Source organism: Corythoichthys intestinalis, chromosome 21 (assembly GCF_030265065.1).
Source record: "Corythoichthys intestinalis isolate RoL2023-P3 chromosome 21, ASM3026506v1, whole genome shotgun sequence".
Classification (NCBI taxonomy): Eukaryota; Metazoa; Chordata; class Actinopteri; order Syngnathiformes; family Syngnathidae; genus Corythoichthys; species Corythoichthys intestinalis.
The window spans coordinates 10417211-10435007 of NC_080415.1; the positions used below are offsets into that span (position 1 = coordinate 10417211).

General features: G+C 39.4%; 1 protein-coding gene across 2 annotated transcripts in view; it reads left to right on the forward strand.

The window, feature by feature from the left end:
• tex2l (testis expressed 2, like) overlaps positions 1–17797 on the forward strand; it is a 61954-nt gene continuing 44157 nt past the window's right edge. For both annotated transcript variants that reach the window (XM_057826082.1, XM_057826083.1), the window contains exons 1-2: positions 1–227; positions 11907–13292. In XM_057826082.1, the coding sequence (XP_057682065.1) occupies positions 11946–13292 (1347 nt within the window). In that variant the 5' untranslated portion in view covers positions 1–227; positions 11907–11945. The remainder of the gene's footprint in view (positions 228–11906; positions 13293–17797) is intronic.

A 17797-nucleotide genomic window follows, 5' to 3' on the forward strand; every position in this document is an offset into this window, starting at 1 on the left:
TTGGTGAGCTGTGATTCTCAGCAATGCATGACACATCTGGATACAGGCATTTGGCTTAAGAGGAGGTGTGTGTGAGAGAGAAAGAGAGAGATGGTGAAGGAGAGTGTGTGCTCTCAGTCTCCTCCTTATTCCACAGTCCTTGCACACCCAAATGGAAGATGGATTTATCAATTGACCAATGTGGCTGTCCGGTGGATCCCATGCCTGTGCACAACATGAACAGACGGGTGAGTAAACTCCGTGCATTTGTTTTGCAGATCATCTGTCAGGGCAGCAAACAACTGCAATATAATCCAGCGGTAAGGTTGACTAAGTATTATAATGTAATCATTTTTGTATTATTGTTATTTGCTTCAATTTATGTCACGAGAGCTCGATCTTTGAGTTGAGGCACAGCACCAAATTGTTCAAAGCATCCATAAAAATTTAAAGCTCTCTCGAATTTGAGGATTATTCTGTGAGTTCATATTTCACGGCAGTCATCATGATTCAAGTTTTTAAGTTTGAATAGCAGGGTATACCTGGGAAATTCCCCTTGAATATACTATCCAGTGTCTCGTCCTATATCTAATTCATCCACTTGCCTGTTGGACTCCATTGCTGTTTTTCCAGATGCAAACAAACACAATTCGATCTTGAAAAGTTTTCTTAAAACTTGAAGTTGCAACTGACGATTATTTTTATCATTGATTATTCTGATGTTTAATTGAATGATTAATCGATCAATCGGATGTATGTCACTGTTTTTCAATTACTTTCACAATTCAACTTTAAATTATTTTAGGCATGTTGTAGGGAACCATTAAGATAAATGGATGACAAATTCTTTAAAAAATAATATTTTATTACAGGTTCCTGACTTATAGTCTACAACTGTACTGTTTTAAAGCAACACTATGGAACATATCAACCTTTATAAAATATGTTCATAACATTCGTGAAGATATGTCGACTAACAACTAGTTAAATGGCACCTCTGTTATGGATTGAGGGGGTCTCTATCGCTTTCACTGGCATTAATTAACTTTGAGGAGGATGGCAGGAACACTGCCACACAAAAAAACTACAAACCCGGCTTTCACCCACTGGCGTGATCCCCCACCACCCGCCTGAACTGATCAGCGACGGAAGGGTGGATGGCGGAGGGTTGGTGGGGGAATACGGTGTTCTAACAAAATATCTACAACAGGGAGACATCCTACCAATGGCGAATTTGACACCCTAAGTACTACAGTGCGCGTTCAGCTATTTTTTTTTTTCTTGTTGCATACAGGATGAACGTATTAGAAAAATGCCTTAAGAAAATACTTAAATGTAGTAATATCAAAAAAAAGGGTGGTTTAAATACACTATGTGCTTAATGAGGTCAACAGAAAAACACTCTGCTTTAAAGCTACCACAAGAGAACACAATGTTTAAAACAGGGGTGTCCAAACTTTTTGCAAAGGGGGCCAGATTCGATGTGGTAAAAATGTGGGGGGCCGACTTTGGCTGACGGCCTTTACGTAGAACAATATATTTAAGCAAATTTTAGCAAGCCATTCTGTGTGTCACATTTGTGTTATTATTTTTTTAAATTAATCATTTCAACAATCTCACAGCTAGCCTTTGTGGCGTACTCTTTCGAATCTCGGGCTCTTGCGAAATACTGCTGCTGTGAAATTAAACTAGCTTCAAGTTGCTTCAATTTATCGCTACGTATTTACCCTGTAATTTTGTCGTACATGTCAGCGTGTATTGTTTAGTAATATCGCCTCACATTGAACTATTAAAAGCAGCGACTGTCTCTTTGCAAATGAGGCAGACACTGTTGTTGCGTATTTTAGAGAAGAAATAGTCCAATTTCCACCTATCCTTGAAGCGTCGGCCGTCGCAGTCAACTTTCTTTTTTTTTGTTAATTGTCGCCATTTTAGAAAATTGGGAGTAAAGGGTCACACGGGGTAATGTTGCTTAGAGTGCTGCTGCCTTTTAGTGGGTAAATGAGGAGCAGCATTTAGTGTGTAAGCGACTTCATATGCTGGTAGCAGCAGGGCCGGATTATGGGGGGTCTGGGCCCCAGGGCCAGGAGTTTGCAATATAATTTATAATTTAGTTTAATATAAGAATGCCTGCCCCCTACATGATACCGCCAGTATCCAGTGTTGCCAATTTAGCGACTTTGTCACTAGATTTAGCGACTTCTGGCCATCTCAGGCGACTAAAACCTCATCTAGCAATTTAGCGACTTTTAAAGAGAATCTGGAGACTTAAAAAAAAAAAACTCTTTCTCTCGAGTGTCAACATCATTGTTTTTCAATGTAACTTCAGATCTGCACTGCCACCAGAAGCTTATTTCATGGTTAAGCAGCACCGCACCTTAGCCCCGATCTTGAAACTGTACAGTTTGGGATTGTCAACACATTTTCTTGAGATCAATGAGTCGTGCCTGACGTTATGACATCATAGTAACTAGAGGTGTGCAAAATTTCCGATTCTTAGATTATTCGCGATTCGGCCGTGGAAGATTCGAGAACGATTCACAAACATCCAAATTCCGATTATTGAAATATGCCAAGTAAAGCGGAAGTACAACACACTCAGCGCGCCGCGCGGTCTTCGGGACGGAACGGAGCGAGAGTAGCTAAACATCATGCTTCTCATTACCCGGCCCCTCAGGTAATGCCAATGCTCAACTCACGGCTCTAGCTCAACTCATGCCACGAGATAAAAAAACACAACAACATACCTGACTGCTGCCGAAAAAGCTGCTACAAAGTACAGCCACATAATGTTACGGTAGATATCATTTATATAGGACTAGATGCATTACAGATTCGGTAGCGTAAGCAGCATATCTACAAAAAGCTAGATGCGGGCGGTAGTAAACGGCCGCCATCTTAAAGCAGTACACTTCCCTACAAGGCTGTTGTAGCGAACCTTCCAAGCAAACCTAATTAACTTTTTATCTAAAATACTCCTAAATCGGTAAAATATTGACTTGAATCTATCTTTAAAATAGTTTTAAAACTTTCACATGTCAAAAGTAGACAAAAGGGAAATTATGGAATAACGGGAGCAATTTTAACAACTTTAACGGTTGATTCACAACATTAAATTAATTGAATGTAGTTTAAAGCTGCTGATACAGAATGGGGACTGGAGTTTTTTTTATTTAATGTTATTTTTGTATATTTGTTTACTGCTATATGCGAACTTGATACTGAAATAGTAGTTTGGTTTAGCCTGAGAGTATTTTTGAACAATTTTGGAACTAATGTACAAAACTTAAAAAAAAAAAAAAAAAAAAAGGAGGGGGGTGCATCAATAATCGTTTTATAATCGAATCGGAGCCTCTGAATCGTAATCGAATCGTTAGGTGCCCAAAGATTCCCAGCTCTAATAGTAACGTTGTGACGTAATCTAGCGACATTTCAGAGAGCCACTTTTGGTGATTTGTTTTTGGCAACACTACCAGTATCGTGCATAATGCTCTGATCGTTCTGCTGCAAGTATGTGCGGTTGCGCACGTAAATTAACCATGAGCCCCAAATCGAGTACTTTCTCGGTGCACTGTAAAGCAGTGCACTTGAGTCGCACTGTACGCAATTTGACAGGTTAATACTGTCCCAAATCACACACTGCCATTTATCCTCCGGGCCCCTGGACCCTTGGGCCCCTGGGCGCCGGCCCCACTGGCCCGGTCCGTAATACGGCCGTGGGTAGCAGTACTGCTGACCAATTTATTAAGTCTATGTGTGGGCCAGACGTTATTGATTTTATGACAGAAGCTGGGGGCCGGATGAAATTTGTCCACGGGCCGCATTTGGCCCCCGGGCCGGACTTTGGACATGTCTGGTTTAAAAGCTATCAGAGAATAAGTATTTTGAGGCAATGAAAAGGTAAAAAAAGACCAAATAAAAACAAAAATAGTAAGTACTCATTGCATTTAACTGATGTGTACATGGTGTATGCAAGCGCACTGGCCATTGTTAAAACGTTTCGCCGTGTAGGATATTTTGGCAGAACAATGGTACAAATTTAAACGTTTCTTAATTTCAACATCGTCACATGATGTTGTTTAGTCACAACTGGATTCATTACCTCATCACTATTCATCTTTCACACAGCAGCTGGCAACAGAAATGTTGTTCAATCCAACTGCAGGCATCCTGAGATCAGGATTTTACGATACTATGTGCTGGCCCTCATGGGAAATGCAGTCTTCCTTAAGGCAAAACACTACCGCTAAATTTGACCGAAACTGAAAGTTCCCTAGTCTTGCTTTAAGTATATAAAACTTGTTAAAGTTTTTATTTAAAGCTCTGAGTATAAAATATAAAAAAAAATTAAAAAAAATAAAAAATCTCAGTACACAAATCGGACAAAAGTCCTGTTCATTCAAATAGAAAAAAGTACTGCTGAATGACATTTTTTTAAATTTTGTGGGCAGAGCACTGATAGGTATTGTGACTCATTTATTTTCTTGAAACATACTAAAAAAAAAAAATCGAATAAGGAAGAGGTAGACTGTAATGAATCAGTTTTCTTTATCAGTTTTTCATAAATACAATGCAAAAATTTAAAAGCACTCTATTTTATGACAGTTTACAGTTTGAATGTGAGTTTGTGTCGTGTTATATGAAGGGGTTTATATGTGTAGTTTCTTTATGAAAAAATGAAACAACTTACTATCTAACAATAAATCAAGTGCTTATACAGTGGGTCAAATAAGTATTAAGTCAACCTCTAATTGTGCAAGTTCTCCCACTTGAATATATTAGAGAGGCCTGTAATTGTCAACATGGGTAAACCTCAACCATGAGAGACAGAATGTGGAAAAAAAAAACAGAAAATCACAGTTTGATTTTTAAAGAATGTCTTTGCAAATAATGGTGGAAAATAAGTACTTGGTCTATACCAAAAGTTCATCCCAATACTTTGGACGTGTACTTTTTTTCAGCAGGGGGACACGTCTGGCAGTGCAGGATTTGAGTCCCTGGCGGCGCATTGTGTTACTGATAGTTGCCTTTGTTACTGTGGTCCCAGCTCTCTGTAGGTCATTCATTAGGTCCACCGTATGGTTCTGGGATTTTTGCTCCCCATTCTTGTTATCATTTTGACGCCACAGGGTGAGGAGGGACTTGAAAGTCCGTGTTGCCCAACGACAGCCCCAAAACATCACGCTCTAGAGGAGATCTGCATTGAGGAATGGGCCAAAATACCAGCAACTTTGTGTGAAAAGCTTGTGAAGAGTTATAGAAAACGTTTGGCCTGCATTATTGAACTTTTGGTATTGACCAAATACTTATTTTCCACAATGATGTGCAAATAAATTATTTAAAAATCAAACAATGTGATTTTCTGTTTTTTTTTTTCTCCACATTCTGTCTCTCATGGTTGAGGTTTAACCATGTTGACAATTACAGGCCTCTCTAATATTTTCAAGTGGGAGAACTTGCACAATTAGTGGTTGACTAAATACTTATTTGCCCCACTGTATGCTTCTCCAAAACCAAGGGCATAGGTTTGCATAGGGACGGTTGGAACAAAACACTAACAACTTTTCAGGATGCTCAAATTGTCCCCACAACTTTTAAGCAACCTTATTTCCGTTATGTAATGACTTCAGTTATGTAGGTCATTTACATTGTCTTCCCATGTGTTTTAATTGTTGTAATTGACCCCACCCTTATTAAGTGAATTATTTTCATTATTTTTAGATTTACATGTACATCTTTTCACTTGCTCAATGTGCCGGTCCATTTTTTCCTCCTAAATGCACATTGATTGGCTGATGACTTAACCCTCACACACACACGCACATTAGATATTAGAGATATGTGAAGTTTTTTTTTTTTTTTTTTTTTTTTTCAGTCAGCAGCAGCCATTGTTAGAAATGTAAAAAAGACATCATTGTTTTGGAAGTGGGGAACACACCATTAGTTTTGCTACTGTAGGTCCGACCTGCATCAGTGTTAGCATAACATTAAACTGTGTGAACTTGCTAACCTGCAAAACTCAAGTAGGAAGTTGCTTCGAGAGAAGTGTCCTTCTCTTCGTGTTTTCTACTGTTAACATTAAATAAACTGTGAGAAATGTAGTGAACTCTGCTGGAAATTATGGAACTAGAAAAACATTAGCAAGAAGCTGCTTAGAGAGAGGGGTGCTGCATAACCTCATATGTAGCTCACACAACACAACATACACAGAACAATCATAATTAATTATGTACATTAAAAAAAAAGTGTTTTGAGGGGGGATGCCGCATGCTACCCACACTAGCTTTGCGATTGACTGATCGATCGTGATCTACGTCATGAGCACCCCTGATTTAGCATATCAATTAATTAGGTTCATATTCGTGAGAAATGTAGCCCTGACCCCCGTTCACCCAATCTGTTTGGTCTTATTTATGTCCCATCCCAAGCAAAAACTGTACATACAGGTTATGCTGTAATATTGTCCCTACCAATGTTGACACCAAACCTACGACCTTGTCCAAAACACAATACAAATGGACACTTAAAGCAACACTTGGTAACTTTTCAGTTTTGGTAGATTTTAGCGACGCCGGTGGACAAACGCGGTAGTGTTTTGCCGTAAGGAAGACTGCGTTTCCAATGAGGACTAGTGCACACCCGCACAGTGTCATAAAATCATCAATGAATCAAAAATCAATCTCCCGGTCACCTGCGGATTAAACAACATTTCTGTTTTGATCGGCTTTTTGAGGGATGAATAGTAATAAGATAAAGAATCGGAATCATGTTGTGACTACAGAATAGCATAAAATGGTTAGCAACCATGTGGCTTTGTGTAGCTAAAACCCCCATGGGGAGGGGAAGCGTCACGCCAGCGAGTGAAAGCCGGCCCAATATATATTCTGTATATCCTGGTAGCCTCTCTGTTTTCCTCCTCGGACAAAACATTTTGTCTCTTTTGTTGCTCTGCCATTTTTCGCATCGTCTTCTGTGTTTCTAATGAATGGGGGAAGTGATGAATGCCGTAAAGCAGTCAGCACATTTGTATTTTTTTTTTGCTTGGCATGGTTCCTGCTACTCTCCTCAAAGTTAATAAGTGCAAGTGAAAGCGATACAGACCCCCTCAAGATGTAAACGAGGTGTCATTGAATTAGTTGTCAGGTGACATATTATCACAAATGTTATGAAATTATTTTGATGAAGGTTGAAAAGTTAGCTACCATATTTTTCGGACTATAAGTCACAGTTTTTTTTCATAGTTTGGCTGGGGGTGCGACTTATAGTCTGGAGCGACTTATGTGTGAAATTATTAATACATTATTATGTCATTTCACGTTATTTTGGTGTTTTGGAGTGACACTGATGGTTTGGTAAACTTGTTAGCATGTCCTTTATACTATAGTTAGCTAGTTAGCTGAATAACTCTTAATAGCTTTCTTACGTTAACTTACCGGCCACCTTCGCATTTCGTTGTTCATGCATAGTTTATCATTATCATACTGTACACTTATTCAGCATGAATGTTTCTATTGTTTTTTTAAATTTTATTTTAAATTGCCTTTCAAGATGACATATCTGTTGTATGTTTTGGATTTTATCAAGTAAATATCCCCCAAAAATGCGACTTATACTCCGGTGCGACTTATATATGTTTTTTTTTCTTTTCATTGGGCATTTTATGGCTGGTGCGACTTATACTCAGGTGCGACTTATAGTCCGAGAAATACGGTAGTTTTGCTTTAAGACACTGATTAGCATAGTCGCTAAACAGCTAAGCACTCCATGCTACGTAGTAAGGTCTCATCAACAAACAATACAAACAATAAAATTGTCTTCATTTACTCACCTCTGACACAGGCACACTGGCTATAACAACACACACAACTCAAGACAATGTAACTCTTGCGTAAATATTATGGATTTAGCAAACCGGAATATAGCAGTAAACTCACTCTCTCTCACTCTGTCTCTCTTGATCTCTCTCTCTAATCACTGACGCGCACGCAAAGCCTAACACCACACACAAACAAGGGCACAAACGGAACTCCTCATAGCTGCCGGCAAAAATCGATAATCATACATTCGTTGGCAACTAATTTATTAATTTTAATCGATTTAATCGATGAGTTGATGCAGCCTTACTTGAAGTGACCAGCAAACCTATGAATTTTGAGAATTACTCCAACACCAGAGAACTTGTACGAGTTGTAATCGCACAATATTTCCAGAAGCCAAAATGACAAACTCTTCCTTTTTGTTTGTTTGTGTTTTTTAAATCAGTGCTCAGGAAGATGTTTTGTAGATGTCTAGTTAGTACATATGTTATAAATGTGCTTTTTATTGTCTACTAGTCTGTTTTCTTAAAAAACAGCTAACTGATATTTTTATGGTTTTCAGGTTGTTTTGTTAAAAGAACTGTTTGATTCAATTGTTGCTGATTCCTTAATGTTCAACCAATGAACGAAACCACCCTCCCAACTCCCATTTGAGTCATCGTCAGATCATTTAGTAACCTCTATTTCCCTGTGCAGAGTCTGAGCAAATGTGACATTGGGTCGTAGAGATGAGCTAGCTTGGAAACCCACCCTGCCAAATGTTGGCTTATTTTATAAGCCATGCCAGTGTGATTTGTTAGATTCACAGCTAAACCCTGAATTAATGTTAATCGCAGATTGTAACTGTTCATGTCTGATGAGGTTGCCCGAAACATTACCTTACTCACTGAAATGGAACTTGCATGTCAATGAGGTAATTCCTATCATTTTATCAAGTTTAACTGCCTACCCATTTCCCCCTAAAGTTAAATTTCTATAATATTTTACATTTAAACTTTTAACATATTTCTGCTTAAAACTGTGGCAGCTTTAGACAGAAATAATAAATGGTAATCAGAGTGTTATACTCTGGAAAGACTGGAAATCTTATCTTCTGAGGCCTGTAAATTCCTGAAGAAAAATTCACTGGAATGCATGAAAGATGGGCCCTTTCAATCAGATTGCATTGCCAATCATAAAGCCCCAGTAAAAGAAGTGTGATGAATACACTTCTCGTCCTTCTTGCCCCTCCCCCACACCGTGTGAAAATCTATGACGAAAGTATAACGTCTCCATGTGTGACTCTCTGGTTTTATCTTTTCGCCATGCATTTTGGATGCGAGCAGATTAGTCACAATCCACCATCTGCTGCAGAATTGGTTAATATCGTGCCACACAGAACTGTAATATTGTTACATAAATCTGATTGGTCTAAAGAAGGCTTTAAGTCACATAATATATAAAAATAAAACTTCAGGTTCTGTGTATTGTGCAATACTGAACACTAAGTTGTGTGATGATAATGGATTTATATAGTTCTTGGGCCTGGATTTTTGACCGCTTAGTTACCTAACAAAGCCCAAAAGTCATTAGAAGTAGCTAAATGGCTTTCTGTTCATAGTGTTATTACAGTATGTTATGGTGGCTTGTTTGTTGTAATACTAGAGTGGCTCTAGATACCGGAGACAAAAAGCTTTCTTCTCTAGCCTTTAGGCTTTCTTCTCTAGTGTACAATGAAGCGGATGCGTTCTCGTGCTTCAACCATCCCCCTTCCTTGCCCCCACACCGGCTTACTTTGTTTTGAACTGTCTTCATTTATCTATCTGAAGCCCCTTTCACATACCCCTAAACACCGTTAAAATCCCGGGATTTAAATGGGCAGGCCTTGGATGTGAAAGCAATCTCCCAGGTTGACTGACACAGCGAGCACGCGGACATTTAACAGATAGCATCTCAGTATAATGTCCGGGACTTTCCCGGGACGAGGCATATGTGAAAGGAAGCGTTAAATTCCCAGGTCACAGCACGATGGCTGATGATGTAAATATCACTTCTTCAATCACCGATTGTCACTTCCTCTTTCTTTGCGGTAAAACGAAAAGCGATAAACAAACATCGCCATTATCAACATCAACATAACAAGCTGGAAATAGCTAAATTAAACTAGAAACATAACAAAATTAAATTACTACTGGATTGTAGAGCCGAGGAACAGAGTCCATCGTCCATCTTTGGAAATGTGTGGTTTATTTTATTGCCAACGTTAGAGCCAGCAACTGCGGAAACAAGGTTGTACCTCAAAGCAGAAGACAACGGAGGGATTCCTTCAAGGGTTTATTAAATACAAACAATAATTCACGCGATTGTGAAAAAAGGGTCCGTGACAGTAGGTCGACGGGGATCAATAATACTAACCTAAGCGGTAGGCAGAGAGCCAATAAGATAATAAAACCAATCCACTCAAATACCAGCACAATGAAGGGGATTTCAAAACAAGGGCAGCAGACGAACAACCTAACAAATGCACGAAATTTGAGAGTACAAGATGTCGACTGCCGCCCAGCAAGATAATATCTCGGCACCCTTCTCTTGGACCGCCTGGACATAAATACAGTCTTGTTGAGCTTGAATGTGGAATTGGGTAAACTGCTCATCTAATTGGAGGGAACATATTGCCACAGAGCTCAACCACAGGCTGGATGCATTGTATGAACTCCGCCGTAGAAGGGTTGCCATCCTGGAAAAGTTGACAGCCTGGCTTGGCTTACCCGGGCAAGGAAAATCAATTCAATTCAATTTTGTTTGTATAGCCCGATATCACAACAAGGTTGTCTCAAAGGGCTTTGCAGAGGCAATATGACACACAATCAGAAACAGCAGATGAAATAAATAAAGTTCAAGTCCTGGGCATCCCCCATCCTTAGACCCTCCAAGTCGGCAAGGAAAAACTCCAAAAACTCTTTGGGAGAAAATGAGAAACCTTGGGGAGTACCACAGAGAGATCCACTCCCTGGACGGATAGACAGGATGCACCAGGACTGCTAATGGGAATTAGCAGACGGAGTTACAGTTTGGAAAGATGCAATAGAGTAAGGGAACAAGAAGAGAAAGTACATTTGATTCTGATTAATTGGACGAACTTTGAAACCAGACAGGCTTGAAGCTGATGGAAAAATTACCAGCACGCTGCTAGTCAAAACGTCTAATCATTTGGCCTTTGTAGGCAGGCCATTATCTTCTGAGCGAAACGCGAACTGGATTGCTAAGACCGTCTTCGTCATACTATGAATTGAGCTTCATCTCTCATTTGTCCAGACTTGTTTCTTCAATAATAGCTGAGTCCTGTTATACAAACACCTGACAAACAGAGACTGCGAGGAGTCAGGTTTCTGGAGTACGGAGGGCCCTTAAGTTCAATGCCTCCGCTCTAATCCGTATCCCGGGCCCACAACTCTTAGGGGGACATGAGTGGGTGCGCAAATGCCCTTTGTTGGCTACTGTCTCTGCCCATGTTCTCAATGATGCATCCACCTGTTTTCCCTTACTTCCAAGCTTTAAAAAAAAAATGTTCCCATTAGTCCTTTACAAAATGAGAGCCTTTTCTGTCCTTGCAAAGACTCAAACCAAGCAACTTTCTAGTGAGATCCCCATAGTCACTCTTTGAAAAAATTTTTAGGATATCATTTGCTGAACAGTCATATTCATCCATTTTCAATTCTTGTGGGTTATATGTCTCTTGATGTCCCATATTCATGTGTAGTCTTCATATTCAATCAAAGCCAAAAAGATATGACATCCAAGCCACACTTGCTTGTATTTATTTAACATTAGGGCTTGAAAGCCTGTCTGGTCTATTTTTGCCTGCCTCTGAAACACTCATATGTAGAGCAACAGCTTTGGGAGAAGCGCTGACTTGGCACCAATTCACTGTCTAAACTCAAACACGTGGGTAAATTCGCTCATGTGACGTTCACACACTAATACCTAATTGGCAGGATGGGATTAGTTTTTGCACAAATGAGGCAGAATAGAAAAGAATCTGTCATCCCGTGTCTGCTTAAATTTGTTCTCATTTGTTTTGCCTCAAGGCACAATATTTCCGCTGACTATGTTGTGTTTATTCTCTTTCAGTGACTCTTAGGTGTCTTGGTTGTGTGATGTAGTCACGAAATGGCAGAGAGTGGAAGCCATTGGGTTCAAGGATGTGAAGAAGATGCAAGAGGAGGTGGCAGATCCCTCTCGGATGCCCGCAGCCCAGATGTTGTCCCAAACTCGATCGGGACAAAGCGGCATCTCCCTCGAGGGATTGTTATCCAGCTGACTGGAACTGAGGGAGAGTGGAGTAGCCTAGATGAGAGTGAGCTCATATTCTCACTCGACCATGATGAGTACTATCCCTCGGTGTCACATTCAAGTCAAAAGCAGATCTCGGGTGACGATGACAGAAGATCGCAGCCACAAGCATTCCACGTACCACTTTCACCGTCGTCTCCTGGTTCTTTGGGTAATTTATCCGCCATGAGCCCCACCTTCCTCTCCCCAGGCTCTCCTTCGCCCACTCATCGGCCCTTGGCTAGTCTAGTGAAGTCCCTCTCCACAGAACTTGAGCTGAGAGAAGGCTCCACACTCCGACCAAAACCCCTTCTAAGCCTCGTGAAGTCCATCTCTACAGAGCTCTCCCGTTCGGAGCCAGAGGTGTCGCAGTCCAAATCAGACTCGCGCCTCAACCTCCACTTATTGAAACATCTTACGCAGCCCAAGATCCGAAGTGGTGGAGATTCTCGGACAGCGCCTCCATCTCCCAGCACTCTCTCTCCCAGTGGAGAGGGTCTTAAAGGAGGCTTCTTCAAAATGGAGCTCGAGGACACCAAGAGAAAACTCTCAGAGGCGGTTCATGAACCGTTGAGTAGTATGCTCAACAAGATTAGGAAAGATGATAGCACAGGCAGCCCCAAACACCATTGTAAGGCAAACTCGGCCATTTCCAGAGGATTGCATCGGGAAGGTAGCACAGACACGGGGATGTCAGATTCTCCACTAAGGAGTGGTGGCAGGATAGATGGGGATGTTTTCAACTGGCCTCCAGTTAAAAATCCTGGTAGAAGCCCTAGAAATACCTGTCCTGTGCATCACTGCAAACATCTCAGTGATGAAGAGCAAGGGTTTTACTTGGATGGAGACATGACGCAGGTTTTTTCCAACAATGCTCAGCCACAGTCCAGGAAACCTGCTGAAGTTGTATCCAGGACAACTTCACTTCACTCTCCACTTCACGCAACCAATCCTCCACCATGCATGAGTTTATTCTGTGTGGCAGTATTATCCTACGGTTATTTTACCCTACCTCTAAATCCGTACTTCTCTGGCCTGGCTCTTGGGATGGCAATGGGTTTCTTGCTCGGACTCTTGCTGATTAGAATGGGCTCTTCTAGGTCTCTTTGTTTAGCTTCTCCAAACCGACCACTTCTGGGAGAGGGAATTCTAGGAGATTGCTCTACTGAACCAAACATCCTCAAGGTAAATTGAGTCATTTTGCATACAGTGGAACCATAGGCGGAGTTTGAATTTTGAGGCGGGGGGGCACAACATGTTGATAACCCCGAAACGCAGTGTCAGCAAAAAAATTAACTTACAAGAATATTTATAATTATAAGTTGACAATTAGCGTTTTTTGTTTCCCATCATTCTTGAGGGGAATCAGGCTGCTTAGGCAATACTTTTCGCCAAGATCGTCATCCATTGAATATGGTACACCCGCCAGTGTCATGCCAATTTAGTTACTCCAGTCAAAAATTGTATCCCCTGGGCGGAGTCATATGGAGGTAGATTTGTGTCTTTATTATTCAATCCAAAAAAAAGTTGCTTCAAAAAAAAAAAAAAATTCAATCAGAATATATGTATTCAACCCCCCAAAAAAGTCTCTCCATTTAAAAAAAAAAAAAAAAAAAAAATGTGTTTGAATGCAAAAATTTGAAACTAAAAAAAAAAAAAATTTAAAAGCTATTTTTCTTTGATTTATTTATTTATGTACCGGTATGTATTTTTTTATTTAATTTTTTATTTTTTGGATTTTATGGAAGTCAATTTTTTTTTTAAGCAACTTTTTTGATTGAAGTAATGTTGATTTATGTTTGGGCCACAATATTTTCAAAAAGAAAATTCACTTCAACCAAAAAAAGAAAAATTTCAAACATGGGAAAAGTTTTTGAATGCGAAAAAATATTTCAGATTGAAAAATTTGCATGTGAACACTTAATTTTTCATTGAAAAAGTTTTAATTGAAGCAATCCTTTTTGGGTTTGGGCCATATTATGGGTAGGGTATTTGTGTATAAATTTTTTAATCCCAAAAAAAAGTTGCTTCACTCCAAATATATATTTTCAACCAAAAGAAAAGTCGCTTCAATAAAAAAAAAAAAATATATATATATATATATATATGTTTGAATGCAAACATAAATTTGAAACAAAAAAGTGCATGTGAAAGCTATTTTTCTTTGAATATATATATATATATATATATTTTTTTTTTTGTCAATTTTTTTTTGAAGCAACTTTATTGATTGAAGTAATGTCTATTTGTGTTTGGGCCACATTTTGGCTAGGACATTTTTGTCTTTATTATTCAATCAAATAATAAATTGCTTCAAAAAATATATTTTCAAAAAGAAAAATCACTTTAAATACAAAAGAAAAATTTCAATCATCGAAAAAGTTTTTGAATACGAAAAAATATTAGAGTGAAAAATTTCCATGTGAACACCTAATTTTTCCTTGAAAAAATCCTTTTTGGGTTTGGGCCATATTATGGGTAGGACATTTGTTTATAAATCATTTAATCCCCCAAAAAGTTGCTTCAATCCTAAAAAAATATTTTCAATCAAAGAAAAAAATCATTTGAAAAATAAATTGCCCTCCCCTAATTCTTTTTTTTTTTTTTTTTTTTTTTTTTTGTGAAAATTATATGCAAAGCAAATTACCGTCTAAGTTGCTAGTCACATGATCTGTTCGAAAAATAATTTTGACCCATTATAAAAATATATTTTTTTGTTCATTTCATTCATTTTTTTTTAATTTTTTTTTTTTGCAGTTTTATTGCTTTACAGCTTTTATATATGGTGGAAAACACAGACAAGGCTGAAAAAGCAGTTTCTGCTCTCGCACTCCTCTATAAAATAAACTGCTGTATTTTAAGCCAAAAGAACTGTTGTGTTTGATAGAACAATATGTTTATATGCTTCCATAGCAGATACATGGCGCATGTAGTCCCCGAACTATTTTTAATTTTTCCGATTTAACCTGAAAATCCCCATTTACAGATGTACCTGTCAGGGAATGCGCGGGCAGGCAGGTTGTGTGGACCCAAATGCAGTGAAACAATAATGCAAGGCAGGTGGCAGAGAACTCAAAAAATGATTTTAATTATAACTAACAAAAGCACAAAGTACAAACAAAAGGACTAGGGATCAAAAGGCAAGGTTCAAACAAAACTTACTTTCAAAGCAGGGCGAGTAACACGAGGAACTGGGGGGGAACGCAGGCATGAACGTGGACCAGTACATTGACAATGACGCAACAAGGAGTGACAAGAAACTTGGTCTTTATATACACACACGCAGACAAGGGGTAACGAGACGAGGAACAGCTGGGTAACACAGGTGGATGCAGATTGCAGGACACACTGGGAGAACGCACACAGGTGAAAGCAATGGGCAATCACAGGGACAAGTCACACTAGGAGAAAACAAACACAAAACCTAAAGGCCCAAGTACACTGCATGCGTGATCGTTGCGGTTCCGGTCCGGTTCAGTGTTGCCTGCGTGCCACGCAGTCCGTCAAAAACAGGCAAATCATACCGGCTGCTGCACGTCTGCGGTCCGCCGACCTCGTCCCCCCCGTGAGCTCTCGCGTGATCGCGCGCGATAATGTGCCATTTAAAACAACGAAAAACACACGGAGTCTATACTCATCAGAGAAGCAGAGAGAGAGCACATATTTTCTTTGCATATTGATATTTTAGTTAATCTGGAATTAAGAGACAGACATGACTGCATCATGATGAGATCAGGACAGAAAAACACACATAATAGGACACCTTGCAGCTTCCTTTTTTATATTGTCCTTATAGAAAGGATCTGCTGCATCATAAATGATTTTGTGGGTTTCCACCTCCATGATGAAGCGCTCATCATCCATCTTCGCTCGTGTTTAAACCGTGATTAGGCACCTGGGCTGTTACGTCCAGGCCCAGCTCCGCCCATTTTGTCGGATGCGTGTCCGGCAAAAATAGAAAATAGCCTATACCATCCGGCGGGCATGCGGCACGCCGGAGGAGGTTCGCAGTCAAGCCGGAGCATTGACGCGGCCGGTATACGATGAACAATAGGATATAATGGGAACGGATTGGCTCCGGCGCTATTTTTTACCGGATTTGGACCAGAAACGCAACGATCACGCATGCAGTGTACTTGGGCCCTAACAGTACCGCAACCGCTTTTGTTTCAACCCAGCCATAAAAAGAAGGTAAGTAATTTTATTTATTATTCAAAATGTCTGTCATTTTTAGCTTAGAATCATTGATGTCTAATATTTCGTTTTAAAAAAAAGCGACTTAAAAAAATTATTTACTCGCATATTTTAAAGTTTTTAAAAAAATAACGTCACAATGAAAAATTTGGCGTCTGTAAAAAAGTCAAGGATATCTACCTCATAACTATCACTTAATTGTATTTTTTTCGTTACTGTCGCATTTTCCCCAGTATTTTAGATTATAAATAATCCACCCAAACAAAGAAGAAAAAAAAAAACATTTAAAAGGGTTAAAATCTGAAAATGAAAATCTCGATTACTCCTTGACGTCTGCGATTTCTGCATCGCAACCCTTGATATATAACCATATTTCACCCATACAATCCCGAAAAAATACAGCTGTAGCCTTTCACATCTGTGTCTTGACACTCGATGATACATGCTATATGGAGTTTTTGGATCGAAACAAGGTAAGGGCGCGATAATATCTCGTTAAAATCATGGCGTCTTTAATTCTGCTCTCGCGTGCTCTCACCTCCAGTTAGGGTTTTGCTGTTTAAAATTTATTTTTTTTTAAATGCCCTCCTGGTCAAAATTTTCTAGCCACAGAAAATTGACATTTTAAGCTTTCCAATGATGTATCACATGTGAAAATCGGATAATTCTGAAATTTGGCCAAATTGGGGGTCTCAGAGCGGAACTTCAAGCAGACCCGGCTGCAGAAAGAAATTACAGGGGGGGCATTACATTTTTTTGGGGGGGGCACAGTTCTTCAAAGTAAATTTAGCCGTAACAGTGGCGTTTTTACCCGTTATATTTTCTGATGATAGTGTCAGTCAGTGAAACTGCAGGAGGTGGCAGCGCTATCCCTTCATGTTGACTTTCAGCCGCGTCTTTGTCATGGCTTGAGTTTGTCTTTAGTTTCTTGAAAAGAAAACACGGATGTCCATTCCAATTTGAATTAGCAATGGAGGAGCCGCTCAATCACCATTTCTGTAACCGGAGCAATCCCTATCCAATCGCAGTACACAATAACAGGTGTTGTGCCGAAAAATAGCCGCCCCGCGTGAAATGTCCCCCCTGACGGGAACGCTTATTTATAACGCTTTATTGAGGTGAAAACATCAAATGTTTTCATGGACTCGTTACAGTAATGGATTTACGACTGTAAAATCACTTTTAAATAAATAAATTAGACAAAATACTAGTACTTTATTTTACTAACAAATCGTGGACTGGGCCACATAACCATCTTTGAACAGAAATGTATTAGTCTACAGGTTTTCACGACCATATCTCAATGACAATCACACAGTTATGACATTTAGTTCAAGCAGAGTAAAATAATACATATATTCACGGTATAAGAAAATCGTTTCCATGTCCATCGATTGGTAAGAAAAAGCTGTACGAGTGACGTGTGGGGGCTAAACAATAAAATAAATAAACAAATAAATCAAATAAACGCTCAATAAAGCGTTAAAAATAAGCGT